The 26,226-nt window shown below is 48.9% G+C and overlaps 2 protein-coding genes across 2 annotated transcripts; one reads left to right on the top strand and one right to left on the bottom strand.

Annotated features, from left to right (window-relative positions):
- The first annotated feature begins 4,025 nt into the window (after positions 1-4,025).
- LOC121272496 (CLOCK-interacting pacemaker-like) lies at positions 4,026-14,617 on the top strand. The gene is made up of 4 exons (XM_041179103.1): positions 4,026-4,232; positions 7,544-7,754; positions 10,238-10,404; positions 11,639-14,617. Exons 2-4 carry the CDS (start codon positions 7,550-7,552, stop codon positions 12,596-12,598), a joined length of 1,332 nt encoding a protein of 443 aa, XP_041035037.1. The 5' UTR covers positions 4,026-4,232; positions 7,544-7,549; the 3' UTR covers positions 12,599-14,617.
- Positions 14,618-17,837: 3,220 nt separating this feature from the next.
- LOC121272682 (melanoma-derived growth regulatory protein-like) lies at positions 17,838-24,217 on the bottom strand. The gene is made up of 4 exons (XM_041179402.1): positions 23,960-24,217; positions 22,875-23,008; positions 18,820-18,930; positions 17,838-18,011 (listed from the first exon to the last, which is right to left on the bottom strand). Exons 1-4 carry the CDS (start codon positions 24,105-24,107, stop codon positions 17,991-17,993), a joined length of 414 nt encoding a protein of 137 aa, XP_041035336.1. The 5' UTR covers positions 24,108-24,217; the 3' UTR covers positions 17,838-17,990.
- Positions 24,218-26,226: the final 2,009 nt, after the last annotated feature.

The following is a 26,226-nucleotide window of genomic DNA, read 5'->3' as shown; positions in this document are numbered from 1 at the left end:
TGGCTGTTGCTGCTCTCCCCTGAGAGGCCATTCCCCTCAACAGTATCCAAAGCGGTTTATCTGTTTTGCAGGGGAATAGCCACAGGAGATTCCTGCACTGCCTGCCTAGTCCTCTTGCTCTGCCTAGTGGTCACCCATTCCCTTCCTGCCTGTGGACTCTTAGCCTGCGGTGTGACCACCTCTCTATACATGCTATCCACGATACTCTCCGCCTCCCGAATGCTCCACAGCATACCCAGCCACCGGTCCATCTCTGAAACCCGGGCTTCCAGCAGCTGCAGCTGGAGACACTTCCCGCACATGTGTTGGCCCCAGGCTTCCCACATAGAGCAGGAGGAGCACACAACAGCTATGAGCTCTCCTGCCATGACTTACCCCTTTAAATTAAATTAAATTAAACGTTTTGGAAGATACTTAATATCAAATAATATCAATTACTCTAGGGCCCTTCTTCCCTGCTCCTCGTTGTTGCAGAATATAGCCCTCACAAACAATGAACCACAAAATAAAGTCGTAAAAACTATAAGCGATATAAGTAGTAAATACTTACCCGACCATACTCACGGTACTCAAAGGATTGCCTCGTTCCCTCCTCACCGAACTCCCTCAGTCACCAAACTCCAACTTAAGCACTCTACTGCAGCCCAAATCAGCACTCCAGCGCAGACAAAAAAAGTCTCTTTTTTAACTACCTGCATTGTAAGCAGGAATTCTCAATCTCTATCTCTCTTTTTCTCTTTCCTCCTTTTCTAACTTTGCCATTTCTAACACCCTTTGAAATGTCCTTTCTCTTTCCTTTTCTGCCTGTTCCCTTTCTTGTTCTTTTGTCTCTAACTCAAGTTTTTCCATTTCCTTTGCTTGTTCAAGTTCAAGTTTCTTCATTTCTAACTGAAATCTCACTACCTCCAGCTGTGAGGTAGTGACTATCACTTCTAACTTTAAATGGTGCGCTATGCCTTTGATCTCCACCTTCCTAGCTTTGGCAGGCAACCCTATTCTTAATTTACTTGCCAATCCGATTAACCTGGCTTTTGGGATCCCTTGTAAAAATGTCAGGGACATCTTTTCCACTTGCAGGAAGGTTTTAGCAGTTTCCAGTGCCATCATATTTTTCATAGTACAAACCCAGTTTAGATTTTATTACTTACTAAATCTATACCCAAATCATCATTGTCTTTTGTTCCAAAATAGCCCAGACTTGAGCCCCCAAACATTGTCACGACTCACTGGGGATAGGGCACTGTAATATCCAGCCCCATTGTTCCCCAAACTGCGACAAATGTGAGAAGTTTGATTAGACCACCAAATTTCCTCAATTCTGCCTAACACTTTAATTTAAGCTAACAGAATTGATTGATGTCTTCCAAATTCCTTGCAGTTTGTAGTTGATAACACGAGGTGGTCTCCAAGCACTTTCAGCTTGTGGTTCGCTGGTTGAAAAACTTGCTTTTCACTGTCTCTCCTGGTGATTTTTCCCCTTTTCCTCTTGACAGGGATTTTCAGAGAGAGCAGGTTACAGAGATGTGAGGGAGCTAGCTATTATGGCAGAATTGCTGGAATCTTACAAACATGGGAGAGAGAGGTTTCAGGTCTTCCCTCTTTGTAGTCTAGGAGCTGTTCTTCCTGCACTGTTACCACACAAAACCCTGGTCACCTAGTCAGGAGCCAATTAAAATGCTGTAATAAGGCAGTTTCACCTAATCCAGAACTCCTTTCTGGCACCATCCTTTTCTCTTGCGGCACGCTATGTTCCAGGATAGCAACATTGTAGAGAGTCCTCATCCTGTTCTAGCAAATATGTCTTTCAACTGCAGCCATGGTAGTTTTTAAAGCCACAGTACAACTTTAAAGCCACTGTCCAAGAAAAATAAAAGATAGGTTGTTTACAACTTACTTATTCAAAAAGGAAGGGAGACAGAAAGTGGGAAACTATAGGCCAATTAGCTTAATCTGTAAAATGTACCAATGGTTTATAACTACTGTATAATTAAAATTTGTCTTAAGTTCATTGTGTCTTCGTGACATTGAGAGTTTCACAGATAGTCCCTGAAGCCAAGATTCTCTCCTGCGCTACTGATACCCGTCAGTGGTATCGAGTGATACTCCGACATCCAGCAGTATTAGGGTTGCCAACTGTGATTAAATGTATTCCTGGAGATTTAATCACATGACTTGCCCCCCTGCTGTAACCATTGGTCAAACAACACGTCCATCCTTGTGATGTATGGCCTTCCTATGCCAACTGGAAAGCAAAAGGACTCATTACCCAGTTGGATGATGCGTCAGCCAAACAGACTTTCCCCCCCCCGCCATTTTCAATCTTTTTATATCTGGTAAAGAGAAGAAAATGACAAAAGAAAAATAACCTTTCTGATGCCACAATGATTTTTATCCAGCATTGCACACAGCAGTGTCCTGGAGATTGATCTTCAATTCCTGGACACTTCAGGTCAATCCTGGAGGGTTGTCAACCCTAAGCAGCATTCGACTCCAACATATGAAATAGGAGCAGGAGTAGGCCATTCGGCCCCTCAAGCCTGCCCTGCCATTCAATAAGATCATGGCTGATCTGCCCCAGGCCTCAACTCCTCTTTCATGCCAGCTCCTCATAGCCCTCAACTCCCTGATATTTCAAAAGTCTATCTACCTCCTCTTTACATACTTTCAGCGATCTAGCCTCCACAACTCTGTGGGGTAGAGAATTCCAGACATTCACTACCCTCTGAGATAGGAAATTCCTTTGCATCTCAGTTTTAAATGAGTGCCCCATTATTCTGTAACTATGCCCCCTAGTTTGAGATTCCCCCACTAGTGGAAACACCTTCTCAACATCTACCCTGTCAAGCCCCATCAGAATCTTTTACGTTTCAATAGGATCACCCCTCATCCTTCTAAACTCTAACGAATAATGGCCTAACCTGTCCTGTTTAGCCCTTTCATTCCCTTCATGGTGACGAAGGAAGTCACAGCGAGGGGAGGTTCGATACAGTTGTACAGGATTATGACAGCTTCGGATAAATTAAGACAAAGAAAAGCTGATGAAGCAAGGATTAGAGAACACAGATTTAAGGCTTTGGGCAAGAAGTGTGCGGGGGAATGTGAGGAAGCACATTTTTACGCAGCGAGTGCTAATGGTTCTGGAACTCGCTGCCCACGAGGGCGGTGGAAACGGAGACGATCAACGATTTCAGAAGGAAATTGGACAGGCGTTCCAGGGAAATAAACCTACAGGGCTACAGGGATAGGATGAGAAATGGGTTTGACTGGATTGCTCAATGGGCTGAATGGTGGTCTCCTGTGTTGTATCGACTCTATATTATGACAAATGCTGAAATAGGTCCATAAACTTTGGCTTGCAGCAGTAATAAACTGAACCACCCCCAACTCTGCAGTCATGGCTATCAGCATCACTATTCCGTCTTGGTGCCCATCTGGTTAGTTACCTAGTGTGTGATTAGCACTCAAGTTATAATTAATTATTTCTTCCCTTTTCTATCTGCATTGCTTCCAGTAATCCTAGCACCAGTGTGCACCACTGATTTCTGGAATTGCACTATTGTTAGGATCATTATTTGATTCTATGATGTGAAATTTTGCTCATGCTTGCATTTATGGTGTCCGGATTCGCCTGTTTGCACTATTCTCTGGTCCCTGTCTTGCACACTTTGCACTACCCTGGTTGCAATTATTCCTTTGGCACTGTTTGCACAGTTGCCTCTGCCCCTGCATTGGGGCTGCATGCACCGCTCCAGTGTTTCTGTTCCCAATGTTTGCAGCCTGCAACCTGGTCACGTTGCAGAGCTCGAGGAGCGGCGCGTGTGCCCGGTCGCCATGGAAACTGCCTGTCAATCTTGGCCGCTCTCACGAGGCCGCGCACGGGGCGGGGCGGGGTGGGGGCGTAACCCCACCTGCTGGGCAGGGGCGGTGCCTCCTCTCCGATTGGGGGAGCCGTCCGAGGGCCTGCCTTCCCATTGGTCTGAGGAGCGGTCGGTCAGGCCGGGAGGCGGAGGTGACTTTGCAGCAGGTTTGGGTGAGAGGCGGCGTCCCGGGAGAATCTGGCGGCGGGAGCGAGCGAGAGAGAAACGGCGGCTGGAGCGGGAGGAAGGAGCGGCCTGGGCGAGGGGGCGGTTGGGTGTCTAACGTCGGTGCCCGAGACATAAACAAATCCCCATCCGGGGGCTCGGAGATCGGGGAGCGAGTCCTCCCTCAGGCCTGGCTCGGAATTTAGGCCGGTAAATGGCGGCTGAGCGCGGGGGTCAGTGGGGGCGGGGTAAATGGGGGGAGTGGATCTGAGGGGGGTAAATGGGGATCTGATGGGCTAAACCTGGGGGATCTGATGGGGGTAAATGTGGGGGATCTGAGGGGGGTAAACGGGGACCTGAGGGGGGTAAACGTGGGGGATCTGAGGGGGGTAAATGTGGGGGATCTGAGGGGGGTAAACGGGGACCTGAGGGGGGTAAACGTGGGGGATCTGAGGGGGGTAAATGTGGGGGATCTGAGGGGGGTAAATGTGGGGGATCTGAGGGGGGTAAACGTGGGGGATCTGATGGGGTAAACGTGGGGGATCTGATGGGGTAAACGTGGGGGATCTGATGGGGTAAACGTGGGGGATCTGATGGGGTAAACGTGGGGGATCTGATGGGGTAAACGTGGGGGATCTGATGGGGTAAACGTGGGGGATCTGATGGGGTAAACGTGGGGGATCTGATGGGGTAAACGTGGGGGATCTGATGGGGTAAACGTGGGGGATCTGATGGGGTAAATGTGGGGGATCTGATGGGGGTAAATGTGGGGGATCTGATGGGGGTAAATGTGGGGGATCTGATGGGGTAAATGTGGGGGATCTGATGGGGGTAAACGTGGGGGATCTGATGGGGGTAAACGTGGGGGATCTGATGGGGTAAACGTGGGGGATCTGATGGGGGTAAACCTGGGGGATCTGATGGGGTAAATGTGGGGGATCTGATGGGGTAAATGTGGGGGATCTGATGGGGGTAAATGTGGGGGATCTGATGGGGTAAATGTGGGGGATCTGATGGGGGTAAATGTGGGGGATCTGATGGGGTAAATGTGGGGGATCTGATGGGGGTAAATGTGGGGGATCTGATGGGGTAAACGTGGGGGATCTGATGGGGTAAATGTGGGGGATCTGATGGGGTAAATGTGGGGGATCTGATGGGGTAAATGTGGGGGATCTGAGGGGGGTAAACGGGGACCTGAGGGGGGTAAACGTGGGGGACCTGAGGGGGGTAAACGTGGGGGATCTGAGGGGGGTAAACGTGGGGGATCTGAGGGGGGTAAACGTGGGGGATCTGAGGGGGGTAAACGTGGGGGATCTGAGGGGGGTAAACTTGGGGTATCTGATGGGGGTAAACCTGGGGGATCTGAGGGGGGTAAACGTGGGGGATCTGAGGGGGGTAAACGTGGGGGATCTGAGGGGGGTAAACGTGGGGGATCTGAGGGGGGTAAACGTGGGGGATCTGATGGGGTAAACCTGGGGGATCTGATGGGGGTAAACCTGGGGGATCTGATGGGGTAAATGTGGGGGATCTGATGGGGGGTAAACCTGGGGGATCTGATGGGGGTGTAAACCTGGGGGATCTGATGGGGTAAATTTTGGGGACCTGAGGGGGGTAAACCTGGGGGATCTGATGGGGGGTAAATATGGGGGATCTGATAGGGATAAATGTGGGAAGGCAGGTGTTGAGAATCTGGGGTTTTAATCTGGGGGGTAGGGTCATGGGGGTGTTAATATGGGGTCTGGGGAGAGGATGCACTGGGGAGGCAGAGTCTGGTGGGGGGTGCAGGGAAAGGGGGAGATAAGGAATTGAATTAAATAAGTGGGGCAGTTCCCAGCAAACTGCTCATAAACGTGGGACTGAATTGCCATGTCTTTTGGGGAGGGAAGAGTAGTCACTGTGTCTGTGCTCGATATGGGATTGGTTTATTTCTAAGGAACAAGAGATGGTATTGTTCAGATTTGTTAATGACTGTGTTTGCAAGTTTCTGTTGCTTCCAGCAGCCCACGGTGGGGGGAGAGGAGAAACTCCCGGCAGAATTGGAGAGTGATTTTCAGGCTGTTGTAAGCTCCATGTGACCTTGGATCTGCAGCAGGATCTGTACCTGTCCCCCTGAGTGACCATGGTGTGAGACAGCCACTGAGGGGTTAAAAATACCAGCCCTACACTTGCAGAGCCTCCAGTAGAAACCGCTCGGGGTTTTGCTATTTAAATTGTCTGGAGATTTGCAATTTTCAAATCATTGCATATTCTGATTCCCATTTAATTAAATCTCTACTTCACACTTCATTCAGTTTCTTTTCTTAGTGTGCTGCACCCTGTGTCGCTAATCAATCGCAGATTAAACCTCAGTGGCTGTTTGCGTGGAAGCTTTGTGTCTGTCTGAGTACCGCTTCCCGCATCCTATGCTGGTTTGTTCACCTGTTATAATTTCCTGAAGCTCAGGGACGTCTGGTGAAAATTTAGGTTGCAAATAAATTACAACCCTTCACATTTTGGTGCCTTGATTTTTAAAAAAAAATTCCTAAGTTTGCTTGTGCATGCACACTGCAGTTTGCATTCACCATCTCGCTAGTGTGCTTTCTGGGGAAAGCTGGCCTTTGTCCAGTCACGCTGAAGAGCTCTTGTTGTTTTCCAGTGGCCCAGGGCTAGTGAACAAATTGCCAATGTTCCCTCAAGCTCAAGGAGGCTGAATAATTGCAAGGATTTTTACAGCACAAAAAAGGGACGTTCGGCAGCCCAGCTGGTGTTTGCCGGTGTTTATGCATCTCAGAAGCCTCCTCCATGCTCTTAATTATCCTAACTGCATAACCTTTTATTCCTTCCCACCCTCGTGTGTGTCTAGCTTCCCCTTAAATTATTCTACCATTCCTTGTAGTCAGTTCCACATGTTCACCACTCTCTGGGTATAGAAATTCCTCCTGAATTCCCCACTGGGTTCATACGCTCATCATCCTTCGTTTTGAACTGCAATGCAAGTGAAAGCTTTTTTTTCCTCTTACATCTTCCACAAAGGATAGAGTCATAACAGTACAGAAAGCCATTCAGCCCATAAGTACATGCTTCTCTAAGTCTGCCATATCAAACTGCTTTGTAATTTTAGAGACCTCCATCCTTAGTCTTCTCTTTTCTAGAGGCCTTTTCTGATAACATTAACCTCCCAGTTCTGCCCTCATCCTTGTAAATCTGTTATTGCATGTTCTTTAGTCCCTTTATGCCTATGAGGGTGTTGGAAGTGGAAACAATGATTTCAAAGTTAAATTGGATGGACATTGAAGGAAGCAAACTTGCAGGGCTACATGGATAGAGCAAGAAAATGGGACTGACTGAAGTACTTAGTGAGGAGCCAGCATGGACTCGATGGGCTGAATGGCCTGTGCTGTTATGGCTCCTTTTTGGAAAAAGATGAAAGGGAGAAAAAAAACAATGCAGGTCGTTTCAAAGAATAGATGGAGGGGCTAGTTAGAAACATTCCAATTCCAAATGTGATGATTAACAATCCTTTTTATTCTAAATGTTTTCAGAGAATCATGTCTCTGGATAAAGTGCCCATGGCTGCAAGCTCTAGAACCTCCTGCAAAAGTCTGAAGGACAGGTTTAACGGAGTGTCGGTTAAGTTGGAAAATATGCTGGACAGTCAGTACGGGCAAGCAGAGAAAAGGAATCCCACGGGAAGTGCCCAGAAGAACCAGCGGATGTCACTGGGAGAGTCGGAAAAAGATTCTGGGTTTTCAGGTAATGGGCTCAGTGATGATTTGAAATGCACGGTTCAGCCTGTCTCTTTGTGCCAGCCTGAAGAAGACTGGGTACCACATTTACCAGTTCAGGTTAGGCAGTGTACAGGGAGTGACATCATTTCGTCGCAACGGTTGGGATTACAACTAGGAGTTTATGACAAGCACGTTCACCAGAGTGGGGGACAGAAAACCTGTACAATAGGAAATAGGAGTAGGCCACGCAACCCATGGAGCTTGCTGCACCTTCCAATAAAATCATTGCCGATTGTCTACTTCTATTCCACATCCCCGTCATATCCATGAATCCCTTAACTGCCCAAAAATCTATCGCTCTCACTCTTGATTATGCTCAATGACTGAACACTACATCTCTCTGGGGGTAGGAAATTCCAAAGGTTCATGACCGTCAAGTGAAGAAATTTCTCCTCATCTCAGTCCTCAATAGCTAGCACCTTATCCTGAGACCCTTTGTTCTACACTCTTTAGAAAAAGGGGAAACAGCCCCTTAGCATTTACCCTAAGTGCTTTAAGAGTTTTATATATTTCAATGAGATAACCCATGGCAAGAAACGTTGTGGAAGTGCACACTGGCACAGCCAGCCATTGTGGGGAGTACAGACATGTTAATGTTTGAGATGTGGGCTCCTTTTCTAAACTGTTCTTTTGAGGGATCCACATACGGGAAGTAAACACACCTGTTCTTTCCTCTGATGCTGACTGACGTGTTTTCTGTTTTCCAGCAACAGCAGAATTTTGCTATTATCCCTTTATCCAGCACTCCTGACCCTGGAAGCTCTTCTTTAAACCAGAATTAACTGCAACCTTTAGGCCTCCCTCAGACATTTTTCCACTCCACGGTCGTGACAGCCAGTGTAGAATCTTTATAGCTGCATAACACTTTGCAGAGAAGTGCTGATTCCATGACCTCAGATTCTTCCCATGCCTTGCGGTTTTCTGTATTGTGTGTAGAGATCAGGGTTATATTAGGATCAGGACTGTTCTTGTCTCTGAATCTGCAAGATGGTGAGTGGGGGATGGTGCAGGGGGTCACCGAAGTGCTTCTATCATGCATTGTTTGATATCATCACTTGTGTTTAAAGAGGCAGCTGCAGCATGGGCATGGATGCAACACTAGATAAGAGGTATGGAGCAGTATTTAATGATTATTTTACAGGCTAAAGGGAAGTATACTGTGTTATACACTACTAAACGGTAGAATTTTAAAGGGGGTGCAGGATTAGAGACAAAAATACACAAATCTTTGAAGGTGGCTGGTCAAATTGATAATGCTTTTTAAAAAAGCATATGGTCCTTGGTTTTATTACTTAGATTGCATAGATTGCAAAAGTAAGGAAGCTATGCTAAACCCATATAAAATACTGGTTAGGATTCAGTTAGATCTAGTGTCCATTAAGACACCAGAAATAGGAGTAGGTCATTAGGCCCCTCAAGCCTACTCCGCCATTCCATAAGATCACGTCTGATCTTTGCCATCAACTTCACTTTCCTACCCAATCCCCATATCCCTTCATTCCCTTTGAGTCCAAAAATCTTATCAGTGTCAATATGCTCAATGATTGAGCGTTCCTGGTCCTCTGGGATACAGAATCCCAAAGATTCACAGCTCTTTGGGTGAAGAAATGTTTCCTCCTCTCATTCCAAAATGGCTGACCCCTTATCCTGAGACTCTGACCTCCTAGTAAACCTACATTTATAAAGCAGTTTATGTCTGGGAAACATCCCACCGCAGTTTGCGTGCAAAAAAAAATTACTTTTGAATACAGGCAGCCATTTTGTACGCAATAATATCCCACGGACAACAACTGGGTGATTGGCCAGTGATTTTATTTTTTCCTTTGCTTTATTGGCTGAATTCTGGGTGCCAAACTTTAGGAAAGATGTAAAAGCCTTGGAGAGGGTAGTGAGGAGATTTACTAGAATGGTACCAGGGCAGAGACCCTTCAGCTATGTGGAGAGACTGGAGAAACTAGGATTGTTTTCCTTAAAACAGAGAAGGTAAAGGGGCTTTAATAGGTATTCCAAATTATGAAAGCTTTTGATAGAAACTTTCCACTGGCAGGAGAGTCATAAATAGAGATCGCAGATTTAAAATTGTTGGCAAAAGGTATCAGGATGAGATGAGGTATTCTTTTCCATAGCAAGTTGTGGTCTGGAATGTGCTGAAAGGGTGGTGGAAGCAGATTCATTAGTAACTTTCAAAAGGGAATTGGATAAATATTTGAATGGAAAACAATGGCAGGATCGTGTAGGACTAATTGTTGAGTTCTTTCAAAGAGCCAGCACACAGAATGGGCTGAATGGCCTACTGTGCCGTGAGATACTCTGGCCGGCAGGCAGAGACTAGTTTCTTCCCTTATTTCCGCTGGGTTGGGGTGGTTTAATGGTTCTTACTTACGGACGGTTTGTGGTGTCTCTATGTCACCTATTAGCTGTGCCACTTCTTCTTTGCCTTGTTCTCAGACACGAGCTCAGACTACTTGAGTACACTGGAACAGACCGACTCGGAGGATCAGTACCTGCACAAGAGACCAGCGGCGTTGAACCATGCCGAGAGGATCACTGCTGCACAAAGCTCACTCACCAGCCTAACTCCTGTCTACATTGTGAAGAATGTCCTCCTGAAAGAGGTACAGTCCTTCCCTACTCCACAATCCTCTGTAGTAAACCCTGTTAAGGTGTGGGTTGGGTGTTATCATAAAGTCCTGCTCGGTGTGGCATGTGCAAGGTTAGACTCTGCAACTTCAATCGCCTAATGTACACTCTTTAAAGTGAACGCAGAGGGTCGCTCTGAGATTAAATGGTTTGATTGGATGACTCCTGATCGAAGTCATGTGGCTAAATCTAACTGTGAAAGGGAAGGATCAACCAGTGTTCCTGCTCCGGATTGCTATAGTGGGCTTTGTTGGAGAGCTCCCGTCAGTGCTGTGAGGAGGGTGTGATGCCACCCCATGGTGAATAGTTCCCAAGCTCGCTGCTAAGATTCACGCATGTAAAATTTGGCCCTGTGGAACTCGTACCTTCACGAGAGCAAGAAACACCCTGCCAATGAGGTACAGTTGGAGTGGGCAGGTGCTGTGATACTCAGCCTACACAAAATACAAATGAAGATTGTGGGCAACAATTTCCATTCGTTTTAAAGGGCAGCTCCATTTTCTGTTCAGATCACTGGGTGTTACTGTACTAATATCAGTTACGTTAAAGCAAATACAGTTCATGATAGGTTTAACAGCTGGACAAGTTGTGGCCACCCCAGCATGTTCTTAAAGCAACACAGCCAATATTGACATTGAAGTTTCTTCATTTCAAAGACAATTTTAATTTGATCAAGAGAAAGCCGCTTGCTGCATGAAAACTCAGTTGGCCAAGAGCTGTACTCTGCCTGTTCCAGCTTTATAGTCCAGAGCCAGGATCCTGACTGTTTGCATTGGAGTAGACTAGAGAAAACTCTCCACCACTGCCCACCCCCTGATCCATCTGTCCACATTGCCAAGAATCCTGACCTGACTATTGTTAGCCTGCATGTGTTCATTGTTTGACTGGCAAATAGGATGGCTGTTTGTGTGATGACATGATGCATTGATGGAATGTTCATGTTAAACCTATGGGTGCTGTGCTTGGGTGGAGCGGGGGACCTGTTGTGCGCTTGCAGGGAGCGGGGGTCTCGTTCTGCGCTTGCAGGGAGCGGGGGTCTCGTTCTGCGCTTGCAGGGAGCGGGGGTCTCGTTCTGCGCTTGCAGGGAGCGGGGGTCTCGTTCTGCGCTTGCAGGGAGCAGGGGTCTCGTTGTGCGCTTGCAGGGAGCGGGGGGGCCTGTTCAGCGATCGGATTCTAATTCTGTTTATCCCATTGCCCTGTTTTGAACAGCCTTTGCCCGTTCCAACAAGGAGCCAGCTTATTCACGCCCAACTACAGACCTGGGGAAGCCAGCACTCCCTTGGTGCACCAGCAGGCCAGGCCCGAGTCGTCTTCATCCGACAGCCTTTGAAGGCTTCTTTGAAATTGCAGAAGATGGAGGCGAAGGCTGGGGTGGGGAAAGACACCTACCTCCCGATTTTAAACTCCTACCCAAGGATAGCCCCTCACCCGGACAAAAGCCAGGAGGCCGGCAGCAGGCCGAGGCAGACCGGGCAGTGCACAGCTCAGGATGACAGGACTGCCGATCACAGCAGGAGTAAACGGCTATGCCTGGACGAGGTGGAAGTAGCCTCGCAGGGAACTCCTAGAAATGACCAAACCTCGCACGTAGCGCCAGTGGCCAACTGCGGGCCAGCTGAGAATACGCAGCAGCCGCCTTGCTTCGGAGCAGCGAGCACTTTGAGTCAGTTTGACGTCTCGGTCTCCCCGTCGCCAGTGCTCTCTCCAAATCTTGTATCCCAGTCCGAATCCTCTGAATCTTTGTACTCCTGGTCGTCGTACTCCTCCTGCTCCTCTTCCTCATCCCCCTCCTCCACTTGCTCTGTATTTTCCCACGCCCCGAGTGTCCAGTCACCCGCTGGCGAAACCACGAGACCGGCTGCTCGAGCCCCCAGGCGGCCGATTCCCAGTCCCGCCAAGGAACGGCGCTTCCGCAACACGGTGGAGATCCTGAGCCGGTCGGGGTTGCTGGAGATCACGCTGAAAACCAAGGACCTAATCCGGCAGAACAACGGTGCCCAGCGGCAGATCGATGAACTGAAGGAGCATGTCCGGCTTTTCTGCAGCGCCATGCAGAGCAGGGAGCCCCAGGCCCTGCTGAGGCTCCAGGAAGTGATGAAGTGCTCCGGGAGTTATGGATCGATGACCAGTGGAGGGGTCTCCTCCTCAGCCACTCCGAGCCACCTCTGAGCAGACACCCCTACTTTAACCAGGGGTCTTTGGTGAACTAAAGGCCTTGTGTTAGCCCCCGTAGGGCGCTCTGTAGAGAGTGTGCAGGAAAGTGGAGTTGAAGTTCAGCCATGATCTCCTTGCATGGTGGAGCAGGCTCGAGGGGCCATATGTTTGAGGGGCCAGTACTTACACCTGTAAGTTGCCTTCCACAAAAGAGGCCATGGACACATGGGTGTGAACGATTGCCTCAGACTCCCAGCTTTTTAAAATAAAAATTCCCCTTTTTACAGGTTTTACTCTTTTTGCTATCTTAGCAGAGACACTTCAGTCTCCATAGAAATATATTTATTTGCTGTATACTTTCAAGTTGGCTGAAGAACTGTCATTGCTTTGTTTGACCAGTTCCCTTGGTAGTTCTGCGCAGTTCGCTGGGAGAGAGACCTCAGCAACTCGCAATCCTACCTTTTTGCCATTCCAGTTCAGAGCAGCAGCCTGGTGCTCACCAGCGCACATTTACGGGGCTTGAATTCCTCCCGCCCCTTGAGGTAGCTTAGCAGTCAGAAGGTCCAACTTCAGGGGTTTGCATGCTTTGTCCGTGCTCATGCTCCCAGTGCGGTACTGAGAGAGAGCCACGATGTCAGTAGTGCCGGCCTTTCCGTGAAAAGTTAAGCCAAGAGCCCGCCTGCCTCCCCCCCGCCCCCCCGGGTGGATGGTAGAGATCCCCTGGCACTATTGCAAGAGCTAGGGAATTCTCCCAGGTACCACTGGCTTACTGCTGACTAGTCTTGCTGCAGTTTGTGAAACTTTGATGTGCACAACATGGTTGTAATGCTTGTCGTAATAAGTTACTGAATTTCAGTGTATAAATGGATGTGGGACATTTTCTGAGCAGGGTAATGAGCCTCTGTGTTAATGCAAGATTGTTTTGCAGCCCCCCGCCCCACCTCTGTCTCCACGCTCAGTGGGAACTTCACATTACTGAAGCCTGGGCTTCTTGTTCTGACCAACTGGGGCCGCGCGGTTTCGTCGAGCGGACTCTGCAACCCTCGCCATGTCTGGAAATGCCAGCGGTGGGTTTCCCTGCAGCCTGCGGAGTTGCTGTGTTGCTCTGGTGTTCCGGAAGCATCCAGCAGGTCAAGCAGCGTCGGCCTGCGCGGAGAGGAAGATTGTCCCGAAACGTTAAGTCTGTCTCCTCCTCTCGGGCCGCTGCCTGACCTGCTGCACTTTTCCAGTATTTTCTGTTTTCGTTCCCAATACCGGCAGCATTTTTCTCCTGCCCTTGCAGTCTGGCTGACTGACAGCTTGAGCGTAAGCACAGACAGGATTTAAAATTAAAACAAAACCTCTCTCCTACAAAAAAAAATCAGGAAGGCGATGACACACAACAAAAGACAAAGCATTGCGGTGCTCTGAAAACCTGTAACATAAATAGAAAATGCCAGAAATGCTCAGCAGGTCCGGCAGCGTTCGTGGGGAGATAAAGGGATTTAAAAAGTTTCAGGTTGGTGACCATGCATCAGAACTCCAGCCCCTGAAGCATTGTCCCCTAATATCTGCTGGAGGCTGCATGTACTTGCGGACCTCTGATGAGGACAGGCTGTGATGACCTTTTGGAGGAATAGCCTGAAGCCACATTTGGGTGATATGTTGGAGAGCGGGCGATGAAATTTCAGTATGGTGGGGGGGGGAGGATGCATAAGAAATTGAGTCAGAGGAACTGATTTCTGTGTGAGGAGGGGTGTGTTGTGGCACAGGAGGGGGTTGGGAATACAGAGAGTAGCAAGGCTACATGTTCAACATGAGGGTGGGAATTTTAACTCTAAACAGTGGAGGGATCTGTAGCAAGGGCAGGAATGAGTACAAGTGTGCAGGACCCGGTTCGGGAGCAGCAGAGTATCTCAGTAGACGTTCAGGGTTTTTAAAATTTATTCTTTTATGGGATGTGGGTGTTGTTGGCAAGACCAGCATTTGTTGCCCATCCCTAATGGCCCTCAAACTGAGTGGTTTGCTTGACCATTTCCGAGGCCAGTTTAGAGTCAACCACATTGCTGTGGAACAGGAGTCACGTGTAGGCCAGAGCAGGTAAGGATGACAGATTTCCTTCCCTAGAGGAACTAGATGGGTTTTTACAACAATCAGTAATAACTGTCAGGGTCACTGTTACTGAGACTAGCTTTCAATTCCAGATTTTATTAATTGAATTTAAATTCCACCAGCTGCTGTGGTGGGATTTGAACCCGTGTCCCCAGTAGCCCAGAGACATTACCGCTACCCCACTCTCTCCCTTATGATGTGATTTAGACTTGAGGTTAACCACACAAACCTGTTTAGGTTGTAATTGGACTGTGGGAAGTAGAAACGGTGCAGTACAGGCATCACGAGAAGGACTCCCAAGTGGTGATCTGATCAGGTGGGCGTTAAAAGATCCCAAGGCACTATTTGACGGTCAGTGGTGAACTGGCCAACATTTGTTCCTCGACCAACACCACTACTAAAGTTCAGATTAATTAGTCGATTGATCTGGTTGTATCTTGCTGGGTGAAAATGGCTGCCATTTTCTTCTGCATAAGTGATTCTCTGAACATGATGCACTTTGAGAAGTTCACAAGGCATATAATAAAGTGCCAGATAAATGCAAGTCTTTTATTCATCCAATCCTGGAAGCTGTGGAGACAGTCCCGTTGTCTGCATGAGTCAGTCTCGCATTTGCAGGAAAAGTCAGAACTTTTTCAATCTAACATGCGTATGTGTTGGAGCAATCACCTGTACCTGAACCAGGAGCCATCCCTCAGATTCTCAGCCTGACCTTGTGCAGAAAGCTCTTCGTTCTGCTTTAGTCCTTTTATATCAAGCAAATGTTTGAGGTAGCTTTGTTCCTGATTTGTAGAAGCAAATTGTCCAGGATTACTGGGAAAGGTGGGATTGTGGCGGGGGGTGGGGGAAGCATCTTGAATTTACGGTTAACGGCAGCAATTTTTGTACAGTGTTGGTGCAAATAAAGTTTTGAACTGGACATTTTAGAGTTGCAAGTTAATTTCTTAAGCTGCACTGGAATTTATAATCGAAAAAGGTGGGATTTGCTTGCTGTTTTAAGATTTTAATATATCGCGGATTAAGGTGGTCTGTGATCTGAAGGGCTGGCTGAACAGGTGCTTTAAACTGAAGGGAGAGGCAAGGAGAGGGAGCTCTCTACAGCAGTCGGCATGAGGTCATTGCCCTGTTTCTCCCCTCTTCCCTTGACTCTGGTCAAGCTCTGTGCTCAATGATAGGCTAGGTCTGTTTTGTCTGTCCCTTCCATTCCTCTTGGTTAATGCATTAAGCTGTGATTGATGTTGGAAGCGGCCAGAGAAAGCAGTGACTGAAATGTTGATGGTTAGAGCAGATGGGAGAGAGATGGGAAATGCTGCTCTGTCACAATAGGGACACTACTTTCTCTGCACAGAGTGGAATCAGCTGCAAGAAATGTACAAGGAGAAGGATATGCCTCCATGGTAAGTGAGGAAAGGAGATATCCCTACAAACCAGTGACTTAATGAATTGGGCGTCCCTGGGGCAATGAACCATACCCTCCTCCAGCGCCTGCTATCCTCCCCAACTCTCTACCCTCCTCCAGCGCCTGCTATCTTACCCAACTCTCTACCCTCCTCCAGCGCCTGCTATCTTCCCCAACTCTCTACCCTCCTCCAGCACCTGCGATCCTCTCTAACTCTGTACCCTCCTCCAGCACCTGCTATCTTCCCCATCTCTGTACCCTCCTCCAGCGCCTGCTATCTTCCCCAACTCTGTACCCTCCTCCAGCACCTGCGATCCTCTCTAACTCTGTACCCTCCTCCAGCACCTGCTGTCCTGCCTATCTCTGTTCAGTTTTCGCCCCGTTACCTAAGGAAGGATATACTTGTCATAGAGGAATTGCAATGGAGGTTCACCAGACTAATTCCTGGGATGGTGGGACTATCCTGAGTGATTGAGGAGACTGGGTCTGTATTCTTTAGAGTTCAGAAGAATGAAAGGTTACCTCATTGAAAGGTACAAAATTCTTAAGGGGTTAGACTGGGTAGACGCAGAAAGAATGTTTCTCCTGGGTGGGTTGGGGGGGGGGGGGGGGGGAGTCTAGAGCCAGTGAGGGACAAGCCATATAGGACTGAGATGAGGAGGGATTTCTTCACTAAGGGGGTGGTGAATCTTTGGAATTATCTACCCCAAACGACTGTGGAAGCTCAATCATTGAGCATGTCCAAGGCAGAAATCAGTAGATTTCTAGATACTAATGACATTAAGGGATATGGGGATAGCGTAGGAAAATGGCATTGAGCTAGACGATCAGCTGTGGTCTTACTGAATAGCAGAGCAGGCTCAAGGGGCTGAATGGCCCACTCGTGCTCCTCTGTAACATTGTACTGCGCTGTAAGAGGTTAGTTAGTTAAACTCCTGCAGTATCCTAGCATAAAATTGGCAGACCCTAACTGTTTCCTCTTCCAGCCTATGCCCCAAGCTCCCTCAACTTGGGGACATCAGGGTTGGTCCCCACAGAAAGCCGACAGATAACATATTCTTACTCCTTTCTCTGACTTCTCTCTTCAATGGTGTTTAAACAGCTGGACCAGAAACCCTAGTTCCTGCTAACAGCTCACAAGTGCCATCCTGTGACAGAGTGGAAGTACTACAATGAACAGATATCATTTCAGCCTCCCAGAATAGCCACAATACTATCACAGCGATCTCCAATTGCAGGGGAGAGACCACCATTGCCGTTCGCAACAATAGTCTGCAATAAAATATCGCTGGACCAAGAGGCTTTATTTGGCACAAGCTGCTGTAATTTATTGAAGTGCAGAGTTTACTTTGAGAGGTGTCAACAATGAGGACGGACACACGGGGAGGAAGCTGACTGTTTCTTACTGTGCTCGTTCAGCATCCAGTGTTGGTCAAGCTGTAGGTAGAGCACAACAGCACAGAAAGTGCTGCTGAGACCTTGGAGCGATACCCTCCAGGTGGTTCCCACTGGGATTATGGAGCGATATTCCCAGGGAATTCTTGCTCGGTGTAAGGAAATGTGAGACAGAGCGTACCTCCCACTTCCTCTCCAGGAAATCTCCGCACCATGGGGCACCAGACACAATAGTCACTGCATTCCCTCCAATTTGAAGTGTTTTGAGATGTTTGGGACACTGGATGAGGTGTTTCATAAATACCTCTTGCCTGTCAGGCACTGAAAGTGTAAACTAGAGAAATATTAAATAAGAACATGAGCAGCCCAGCGGTTCTAATCCTATTTATTTAAACAATTGTTACCAGTCACTGGCAACACAGCTTACAGCGTATTCTAGTAATAACTCAATACAATGATTCCATGGCGCTAGCTGGTCTTCTGCTGTTCAGAGCATGAGTCCACTCTTATCCTCTTCTTTCACTAACAGTAGAAATCCCAGTCCTACAACACAGGTGTTCATTGTCAGTCTGTAATAAACTCATCTTTTTGACCACTACATTTGCCACATCACCCCCTCTCCCCCCAGTCCCAAACCCCCAGTGAAGACAATGACTCCCACTGGGGAACGCCTTGCATCGGTATCAGTTACCCTCTGCTCTCTCACCCAAGTGATCAGGCTTCATGTATGAGCCCAGACTTGGCATGACATCAGACTATTGAAATGTAGGCTTCGTCACTCAAACTCATCATACAATAGGGGTTTCACTGGACAGTGAGCAAGATCAGGAACCCTGGCTGATCTGATCTCTCTCTCCAGCCTTCATTTTCTCCCTGTCCAAGGACTGAAGCCGGTTGTTTGCCACTTACTACTGCCCCAACCGAGATCAGCTTGGACTGGAGGGAAGTCTGGTGTCTTCCTTCTCCCTATAGCCTGGTCCCACAGTGGTTGCAGCGTTAGTGAAGCAAGAACAGACCATGCTGGAAGCATACAGCAGGAGGAAGGCCATTAAGACTGAAACACTAACTTGCCCATTCTGTGCTGGCACTGAATGACTTGCTGAGTGTTTCCAACATTTGCCATTCTTGTCTCAGGTTCCCAGCATCAGCAGTTTTCCTGCTTATTCTTGGCAGGAGGGAGAGCTAGGAGAGGTACCAGGTTTCTACTGTGTAAAGAGTATTGCACAATCTTTTGATTGTCTACGGTGACACCCATTGACCCAATGTGCCATTTAGTGCCCCAGTTCGCCAGCAGACATGAATAAACAATAAAGATAAAAGAAATAAGAGTAATGAAGTTAAATGCTCTTACTACTGTTGGCATTTCCACAAGCTCCGTCCCCAGATATTGGATCTCTTTCACAATCGACTTTGGGAAAAATCCAAGAGTTGTTGACTGCTCCCCGAAATAATCACCTTGAACCTAAATACAGACACTGGTCAGTCTCACAGGCACTGGGCAGTCTCACAGACACTGGGCAGTCTCACACAAGCACAAGTCAGTCTCACACAAGCACAAGTCAGTCTCACACACACTAGTCTGACTCATTGACTCTGGTCAGTTTCATAGATACTGGTCAGTCTCACAGACAGTCTCACAGGGCACAGGTCAGTCACACACATCAGTCTCACACAAGCACTGCTCAGTCTCAGAGACACTCGTCAGTCACAGACACTCATCAATCAGAGACATTGTCAGTATCACCCTGATCAAACCAGTCAGTTTCACACAGGCGCTGGTCAGTAACGTAGACACTGGTCTCACAGAGATGCTGGTCAGTCTCACACAGATACTGGTCAGTTACATAGACACTGGTCTGATACAGACATTGGTCAGTCTCACAAACTGGTCTGTCTCACAGTAACAGATAGGGAGGTGATAGCATAGTTGTATTGTTGCTGGACTAGTAATCCGGAGACCCACGGTAATGCTCCGGGGACCTGGGTTCGAATCCCACCATGGCAATCCAATAAAAATCTGGAATTAAAAGTCTATTGATGACCATGGAACCCAACTGGTTCACTAAAGGAAATCTGTCATCCTCACTAATGTGGTTGACTCAGCTGTATCAAACCACTACAAAGTTGCAAAACCTTTCATTCTTCTGAACTCCAGAGGACACAGGCTCAGTCTCCTCACTTACCACCCTGACTTGGAAATACATCACTGTTCCTTCACTATTGCTAGGTCAATATCCTGGAACTCCCTGTCTAACAGCACTGTGGGTGGGTGTACATGGACCACAGTGACCACCTCCTCAAAAGCAGGGATGGGCAATAAATGCTGGCCCAGCCAGTGATGCCCCACATCCTGTGAAAGAATTAAAGACAAATATGGTCCTAAGTCAGGATGGTGAGTGGCGGCTTGGAGAGGAACTTCCAAGTGCTGGTGTTCCCATGTGTCTGTTGCCCTTGTCCTTCTAGGTGCTAGAGGTTGTGGTTTGGAAGGTGTTGGTGAAGGAGCCTTGGTGAGTTGCTGCGGTGCATCTTGCAGATGGTACACACTACTACCACTGTGTGTCAGTGGCAGAGGGAGTGAATGTTTAAGATGGTGGATGGGGTGCCAATCAAGCGGGCTGCTTTGTCCTGGATGGTGTTGTGGGAGCTGCACTCACCCAGGCAAGTGGGGAGTATTCCATCACACTCCTGACTTGTGCCTTGTAGATGGTGGACAGGCTTTGGGGAGTCAGGAGGTGAGTTACTCTCTGCAGGATTCCCAGCCTCTGACCTGCTCTTGTAGCCACTGTATTTATGTGGCTAATCCATTCAGTTTCTGGTCAATGGTAACTCTCGGGATGTTGATAATAAGGGATTCAGTGATGGTAATGCCATTGAACGTCAAGGGAAGATGATTAGATTCTCTCTTGTTGGAAATGGTCATTGTCTAGCACTGGTGTGGTATGAATGTTACTTGCCTCTTATCAGCCCAAGATTCAATGTTGTTCCGCTTTTGCTGCATTTGGACATGGACTGCTTCAGTATCTGAGTCGTTGCGAATGGTGCTGAACATTGTGCAATCCTCAGTGAACATCCCCACTTCTGACATTATGATGGAGGGAAGGTCATTGGTGAAGCAGCTGAAGATGGTTGGGCCGAGGACACTACCCTGAGGAACATCTACAGTGATGTCCTGGGAGTAAGATGACTGACCTCCAACAACCACAACCATCTTCCTTTGTGCAACATATGACTCCAGCCAGCGGAGAGTTTTCCCTCTGGTTCCCATTGAGTCCAGTTTTGCTAGGGGCCCTTGATGCCACACTCGATCAAATGCTGCCTTGATGTCAAGGGCAGTCACTCTCATCTCACCTTGGGAGTTCAGCTCTTTTGTCCAGTCTCACGCAGGCACTGGGCAGTCTCACACAGACACTGGGCAGTCTCATAGACAATGGTCAGTCTCACGCAGGCACTGGGCAGTCTCACAGACACTGGGCAGTCTCATAGACAATGGTCAGTCTCACACAGGCACTGGGCAGTCTCACACAGGCACTGGGCAGTCTCACGCAGGCACTGGGCAGTCTCACGCAGGCACTGGGCAGTCTCACGCAGGCACTGGGCAGTCTCACGCAGGCACTGGGCAGTCTCACAGACACTGGGCAGTCTCACAGACACTGGGCAGTCTCACAGACACTGGGCAGTCTCACACAGACACAGGGCAGTCTCATAGACAATGGTCAGTCTCACACAGGCACTGGTCAGTCTCACAGACACTGGTCAGTCTCACAGACACTGGTCAGTCTCACAGACACTGGTCAGTCTCACAGATGCAGGGCTGTCTTACAGACACTGGACAGTCTCACACTAAAACCAGATGGATGCACAGTCTCTCAGACACTGGGCAGTCTCACGCAGACACTGGGCAGTCTCACGCAGACACTGGGCAGTCTCACGCAGACACTGGGCAGTCTCACGCAGACACTGGGCAGTCTCACGCAGACACTGGGCAGTCTCACGCAGGCACTGGGCAGTCTCACGCAGGCACTGGGCAGTCTCACGCAGGCACTGGGCAGTCTCACGCAGGCACTGGGCAGTCTCACGCAGGCACTGGGCAGTCTCACGCAGGCACTGGGCAGTCTCACGCAGACACTGGGCAGTCTCACGCAGACACTGGGCAGTCTCACGCAGACACTGGGCAGTCTCACGCAGACACTGGGCAGTCTCACAGATGCAGGGCTGTCTTACAGACACTGGACAGTCTCACACTAAAACCAGACGAATACACAGTCTCTCAGACACTGGGCAGTCTCACGCAGACACTGGGCAGTCTCATAGACAATGGTCAGTCTCATAGACAATGGTCAGTCTCACACAGGCACTGGGCAGTCTCATAGACAATGGTCAGTCTCACACAGGCACTGGGCAGTCTCACGCAGACACTGGGCAGTCTCACGCAGACACTGGGCAGTCTCACGCAGACACTGGGCAGTCTCACGCAGACACTGGGCAGTCTCACGCAGACTCTGGGCAGTCTCACGCAGACTCTGGGCAGTCTCACGCAGACTCTGGGCAGTCTCACGCAGACACTGGGCAGTCTCACAGATGCAGGGCTGTCTTACAGACACTGGACAGTCTCACACTAAAACCAGACGAATACACAGTCTCTCAGACACTGGGCAGTCTCACGCAGACACTGGGCAGTCTCATAGACAATGGTCAGTCTCACACAGGCACTGGGCAGTCTCATAGACAATGGTCAGTCTCACACAGGCACTGGGCAGTCTCACGCAGGCACTGGGCAGTCTCACGCAGACACTGGGCAGTCTCACGCAGACACTGGGCAGTCTCACGCAGACACTGGGCAGTCTCACGCAGACACTGGGCAGTCTCACGCAGACACTGGGCAGTCTCACAGATGCAGGGCTGTCTTACAGACACTGGACAGTCTCACACTAAAACCAGACGAATACACAGTCTCACAGACAGTGGTCAGTCTCACACAGACAGTGGTCAGTCTTTCAGACACTGGTCAATCTCACGCAGACACTGGTTAGTCTCTCGCAGACACTGGTCAGTCTCTCGCAGACACTGGTCAGTCTCTCGCAGACACTGGTCAGTCTTTCAGACACTGGTCAGACTCACACAGACACTGGTCAGACTCACACAGACACTGGTCAGTCTCACAGACAGTGGTCAGTCCCACAGACAGTGGTCAGTCCCACAGACAGTGGTCAGTCCCACAGACGCAGTCAATCTCACACAGACACTGCTTAATCTCACAGACAATAGTCAGCCTCACACCAAAACCGCACAGACCAAACACTGGCAGTGGACCTCCAGCGTGTGCCGCGGTGAGTGAGGAGCCAGTGATCAGTCTCAGCAGTGAAGACCAAGAACAAAGTTGTACGGAGACCCTGAGCTCAGACTTACAGTCCCTTGCCAGAAGTTGCGTCCTTTTCCTTTGAGTTTTCCGTAAATATAGACGAGCTGCCCCTGGCGGATGTTGATGAACCTGCAGTCGGGACCCGTGTAATCTGCCAGCGCTCGAGCCATCGAAATGGGATCTACAAAGGGAAAGGGATGTTTCAGCAGAGCGTACAGTCAGTGTCCAGCCTGGGGCAGCTGGAGTTCACAATCACCCGGGCATCATTTATCCAACGCTTTGAGGGGGATGAAATCACACACACCGTCCCTGCTCTCTTGATCCCTACCCAAGGCAGGCACTTGGATGCTGGGGGGTGGGGGGGTGGGGGGTGGATATCTTTAAAGAGAACAAATCAGCCAACATCCCCCCACGCCCCACCCCCTCCCTGTCTGGGCCCACACACATCAAGAATGCTTAGGGCAGACAACAAGCTAGCAGAGAAATAAAGACCCAGTGATGGACCGACACCGTCCAGCAAACAACCCCACCCCACTGAATAACTGGGAGACTGGGGGGGGGGGGAAATACCCAGAAAGAGATTTTCACAGTGAAATATCAGCTTCTGTTTCTGTTCATCACCCTCCAGCCCCTCCCTCCCCAAACTGCGGTTCAGTTAAGAGTAAATAAGGTGGGACTTTATTTACACTCTTAAAAATTAACTCTCAAACTCTTAAAAGTTAGGAAGGGTTTTGACAGAATAAATAAGGAGAAAACTGTTCCTATTGGGAGGCGGGGGGGTGTGGGGGGTGGTTGGTAAGTAGAGAATTGGCAATAAATAAAATTTGGGTAGTTGGGGGAAGAGGCACGGTTTGGAATAAGAACTTTTACTTACCCAGCAAGATCTGACTGTGTCTTAAAGTGGGGGATTCACTAGTAATTTTCAAAAAGGGAACCGGATAAATACTTGAAAAAGTTGGAGAGTTGGAGGTGGGGGGGGGGGGGAATTCTTCAAAATTCTTCGGTTTAAACCAAGACACACTCGGTGGTGGTGGGGGGGTGGGTGGGGGTGGTGGTGGTGGGGTGTGAGCACTGGGGGTGATTCTTGCAGCTGCATTTACATTCTCCCTGTCTCTGAGGTTTGTTTACTCACGGCTGCATTCCTCGTCCGCACACAGCTTCCTTTCGGCCAGTTTGTGCATCACTTCGCCCCTGGCGGACGAGGCGCCTCCGGCCCCGAGAACAACCAGGCAGAGGGTCCAGGCCGCCAGGGACACCACCGGCTGCATCTTGCCTCGCATCCCGGCGCCAAGTCCTCAGCCCTCGGAGTCCAGGGCGAGAGTGGAGGCAGGCTCGGTGAGAATGCCGAGTGTGTGCACCCCCCCACCCACGGGAGTTGGGTTTGTTTTTTTTTAATGAATTGGTTTTGGTTTTGCCAGCCAACAAATCTGTGGAATGTCCTTCCCCACAGGAACTGGTTCCAATCAAAGAAAAAAATCGCAACAACTGCCTTTTTAAAAAAAACTAACTCGAAGCACCCTCTGTGCACGGAAAAAACATTTTTTTTTTGCCTACTTCTGATGTTTGAGTTGGATTGAGTTTCTGATTGGAATGGTTTCGTTTTAACAAGTGTTCTCTCTTCTTGACAGCGTATGAGAATGAACCACGCTGATAATATCCCTCACACCTGACAGTCCCTTTCATACCTTGTGCTGGGGATGGTACACAACGTGTCGGCGTTATGCAATTCCAGGGCAGGTACAGCACGGGGTTAGATACAGAGTAAAGCTCTCTCTACACTGTCCCCATCAAACACTCCCAGGACAGGTACAGCACGGGGTTAGATACAGAGTAAAGCTCCCTCTACACTGTCCCCTTCAAACACTCCCAGGACAGGTACAGCATGGGGTTAGATACAGAGTAAAGCTCCCTCTACACTGTCCCATCAAACACTCCCTGGACAGGTACAGCACGGGGTTAGATACAGAGTAAAGCTCCCTCTACACTGTCCCCATCAAACACTCCCAGGACAGGTACAGCACGGGGTTAGATACAGAGTAAAGCTCCCTCTACACTGTCCCCATCAAACACTCCCAGGACAGGTACAGCACGGGGTTAGATACAGAGTAAAGCTCCCTCTACACTGTCCCCATCAAACACTCCCAGGACAGGTACAGCACGGGGTTGGATACAGAGTAAAACCCCCTCTACATTGTCCCCATCAAACACTCCCAGGACAGGTACAGCACGGGGTTAGATACATAGTAAAGCTCCCTCTGTACTGTCCCCAAACAATCCCTGGGCAGGAACAGCCAGGTTAGCTACAAAGTACAGCTCTCCTTCCCTATTACACCAATGTAATACTGTTGCCACACTAGCAGTCCCATGGCTGCTTTAAGTGCCAATTTCCAGCTGTTGGCTGGAGCTGCAGAGACATGCTCACTCAGCAGATAAGCACCTTAAATCAGTCAACCAGGCAAAGCTGTTTATGAACCCAGCTCTCAGGTGAAGTCTCTCAGAGATTCCCACATCCATTAGCACCAACTGGCAGCATTAACTCTGCAGAACCAGAAACAAAGAGCAGTGAGGGAGGATGCACTAAATGCAGGAATGTTTGAGGACTCTGGGTCTATACTCAATGGAATTTAGAAGGATGAGGGGGGATCAGATTGAAACTTACAGAATACTGAAAGGCCTGAATAGAGTGGACGTGGGGAAGATGTTTCCATTAGTAGGAGAGACTAGGACCAGAGGGCACAGCCTCAGAGTAAAGGGAAGACCTTTTAGAACAGAGATGAGAAACTTCGAGAATGGGTGAATCTATGGAATTCATTGCCACAGAAGGCTGTGGAGGCCAGGTCAATGAGTGTATTTAAGACCGAGATAGATAGGTTCTTGATTGGTAAGGGGATCAAAGGTTACGGGGAGAAGGCAGGAGAATGGGGTTGAGAAACTTATCAGCCATGATTGAATGGTGGAGCAGACTTAATGGGCCGATTGGCCTAATTTCTGCTCCTGTCTTATGGTCTAAATAGCCCATGGTTTCTGCTGATACTGCAGTAAACAATCAGCAACTCAATGCAGTGAAGCTGCTGCTCTGGGGCAAGCTGCACTGCCTGGTGCATTCAGCAAACAAGATCCCACCTTGCACACACCCTCAGAGGCTCAGGATTTATTAAAACGGCATTGAGAAAAGTAGCAAGAGTACATCTGATGCATAATCTTGCAGATTACGAACACATGTTTCTTGGTGCCTTTTCCTAACTTGATCCCACAATCTTGAAGCTTACTGCCTGTTATGCTTAAGTGCTTTGTTCAAGGTACCATTTGAACTGAGGCGCCAGCAGCGAACATCTTACACCAAAAGCAAGTGAAGCTGCAAACCATGCTTGAAAGGATTGGGGGATGGTGGTGAATGGC

The sequence above is a fragment of the Carcharodon carcharias genome, chromosome 34 (genome assembly GCF_017639515.1).
Source record: "Carcharodon carcharias isolate sCarCar2 chromosome 34, sCarCar2.pri, whole genome shotgun sequence".
NCBI lineage: Eukaryota > Metazoa > Chordata > Chondrichthyes > Lamniformes > Lamnidae > Carcharodon > Carcharodon carcharias.
The sequence above is the reverse complement of the archived record's forward strand: the minus strand, read 5'-3'. Positions and strand labels throughout refer to the sequence as shown.

What these genes read in the sequence shown, in the direction of transcription:
- LOC121272496 (XM_041179103.1), top strand. Translation starts at nt 7,550, where the DNA reads ATGTCTCTGGATAAAGTGCCCATGGCTGCAAGCTCTAGAACCTCCTGC. An exon ending in AAAAGATTCTGGGTTTTCAG is followed by an intron (nt 7,755 to 10,237) that starts GTAATGGGCTCA and finishes CCTTGTTCTCAG; the next exon opens with ACACGAGCTCAGACTACTTG. An exon ending in AGAATGTCCTCCTGAAAGAG is followed by an intron (nt 10,405 to 11,638) that starts GTACAGTCCTTC and finishes TGTTTTGAACAG; the next exon opens with CCTTTGCCCGTTCCAACAAG.
- LOC121272682 (XM_041179402.1), bottom strand. Translation starts at nt 24,107, where the DNA reads ATGCGAGGCAAGATGCAGCCGGTGGTGTCCCTGGCGGCCTGGACCCTC. An exon ending in GCAACTTCTGGCAAGGGACT is followed by an intron (nt 18,931 to 22,874) that starts GTAAGTCTGAGC and finishes GTCTGTATTTAG; the next exon opens with GTTCAAGGTGATTATTTCGG. An exon ending in TTGTGGAAATGCCAACAGTA is followed by an intron (nt 18,012 to 18,819) that starts GTAAGAGCATTT and finishes CCTGTGTTGTAG; the next exon opens with GACTGGGATTTCTACTGTTA.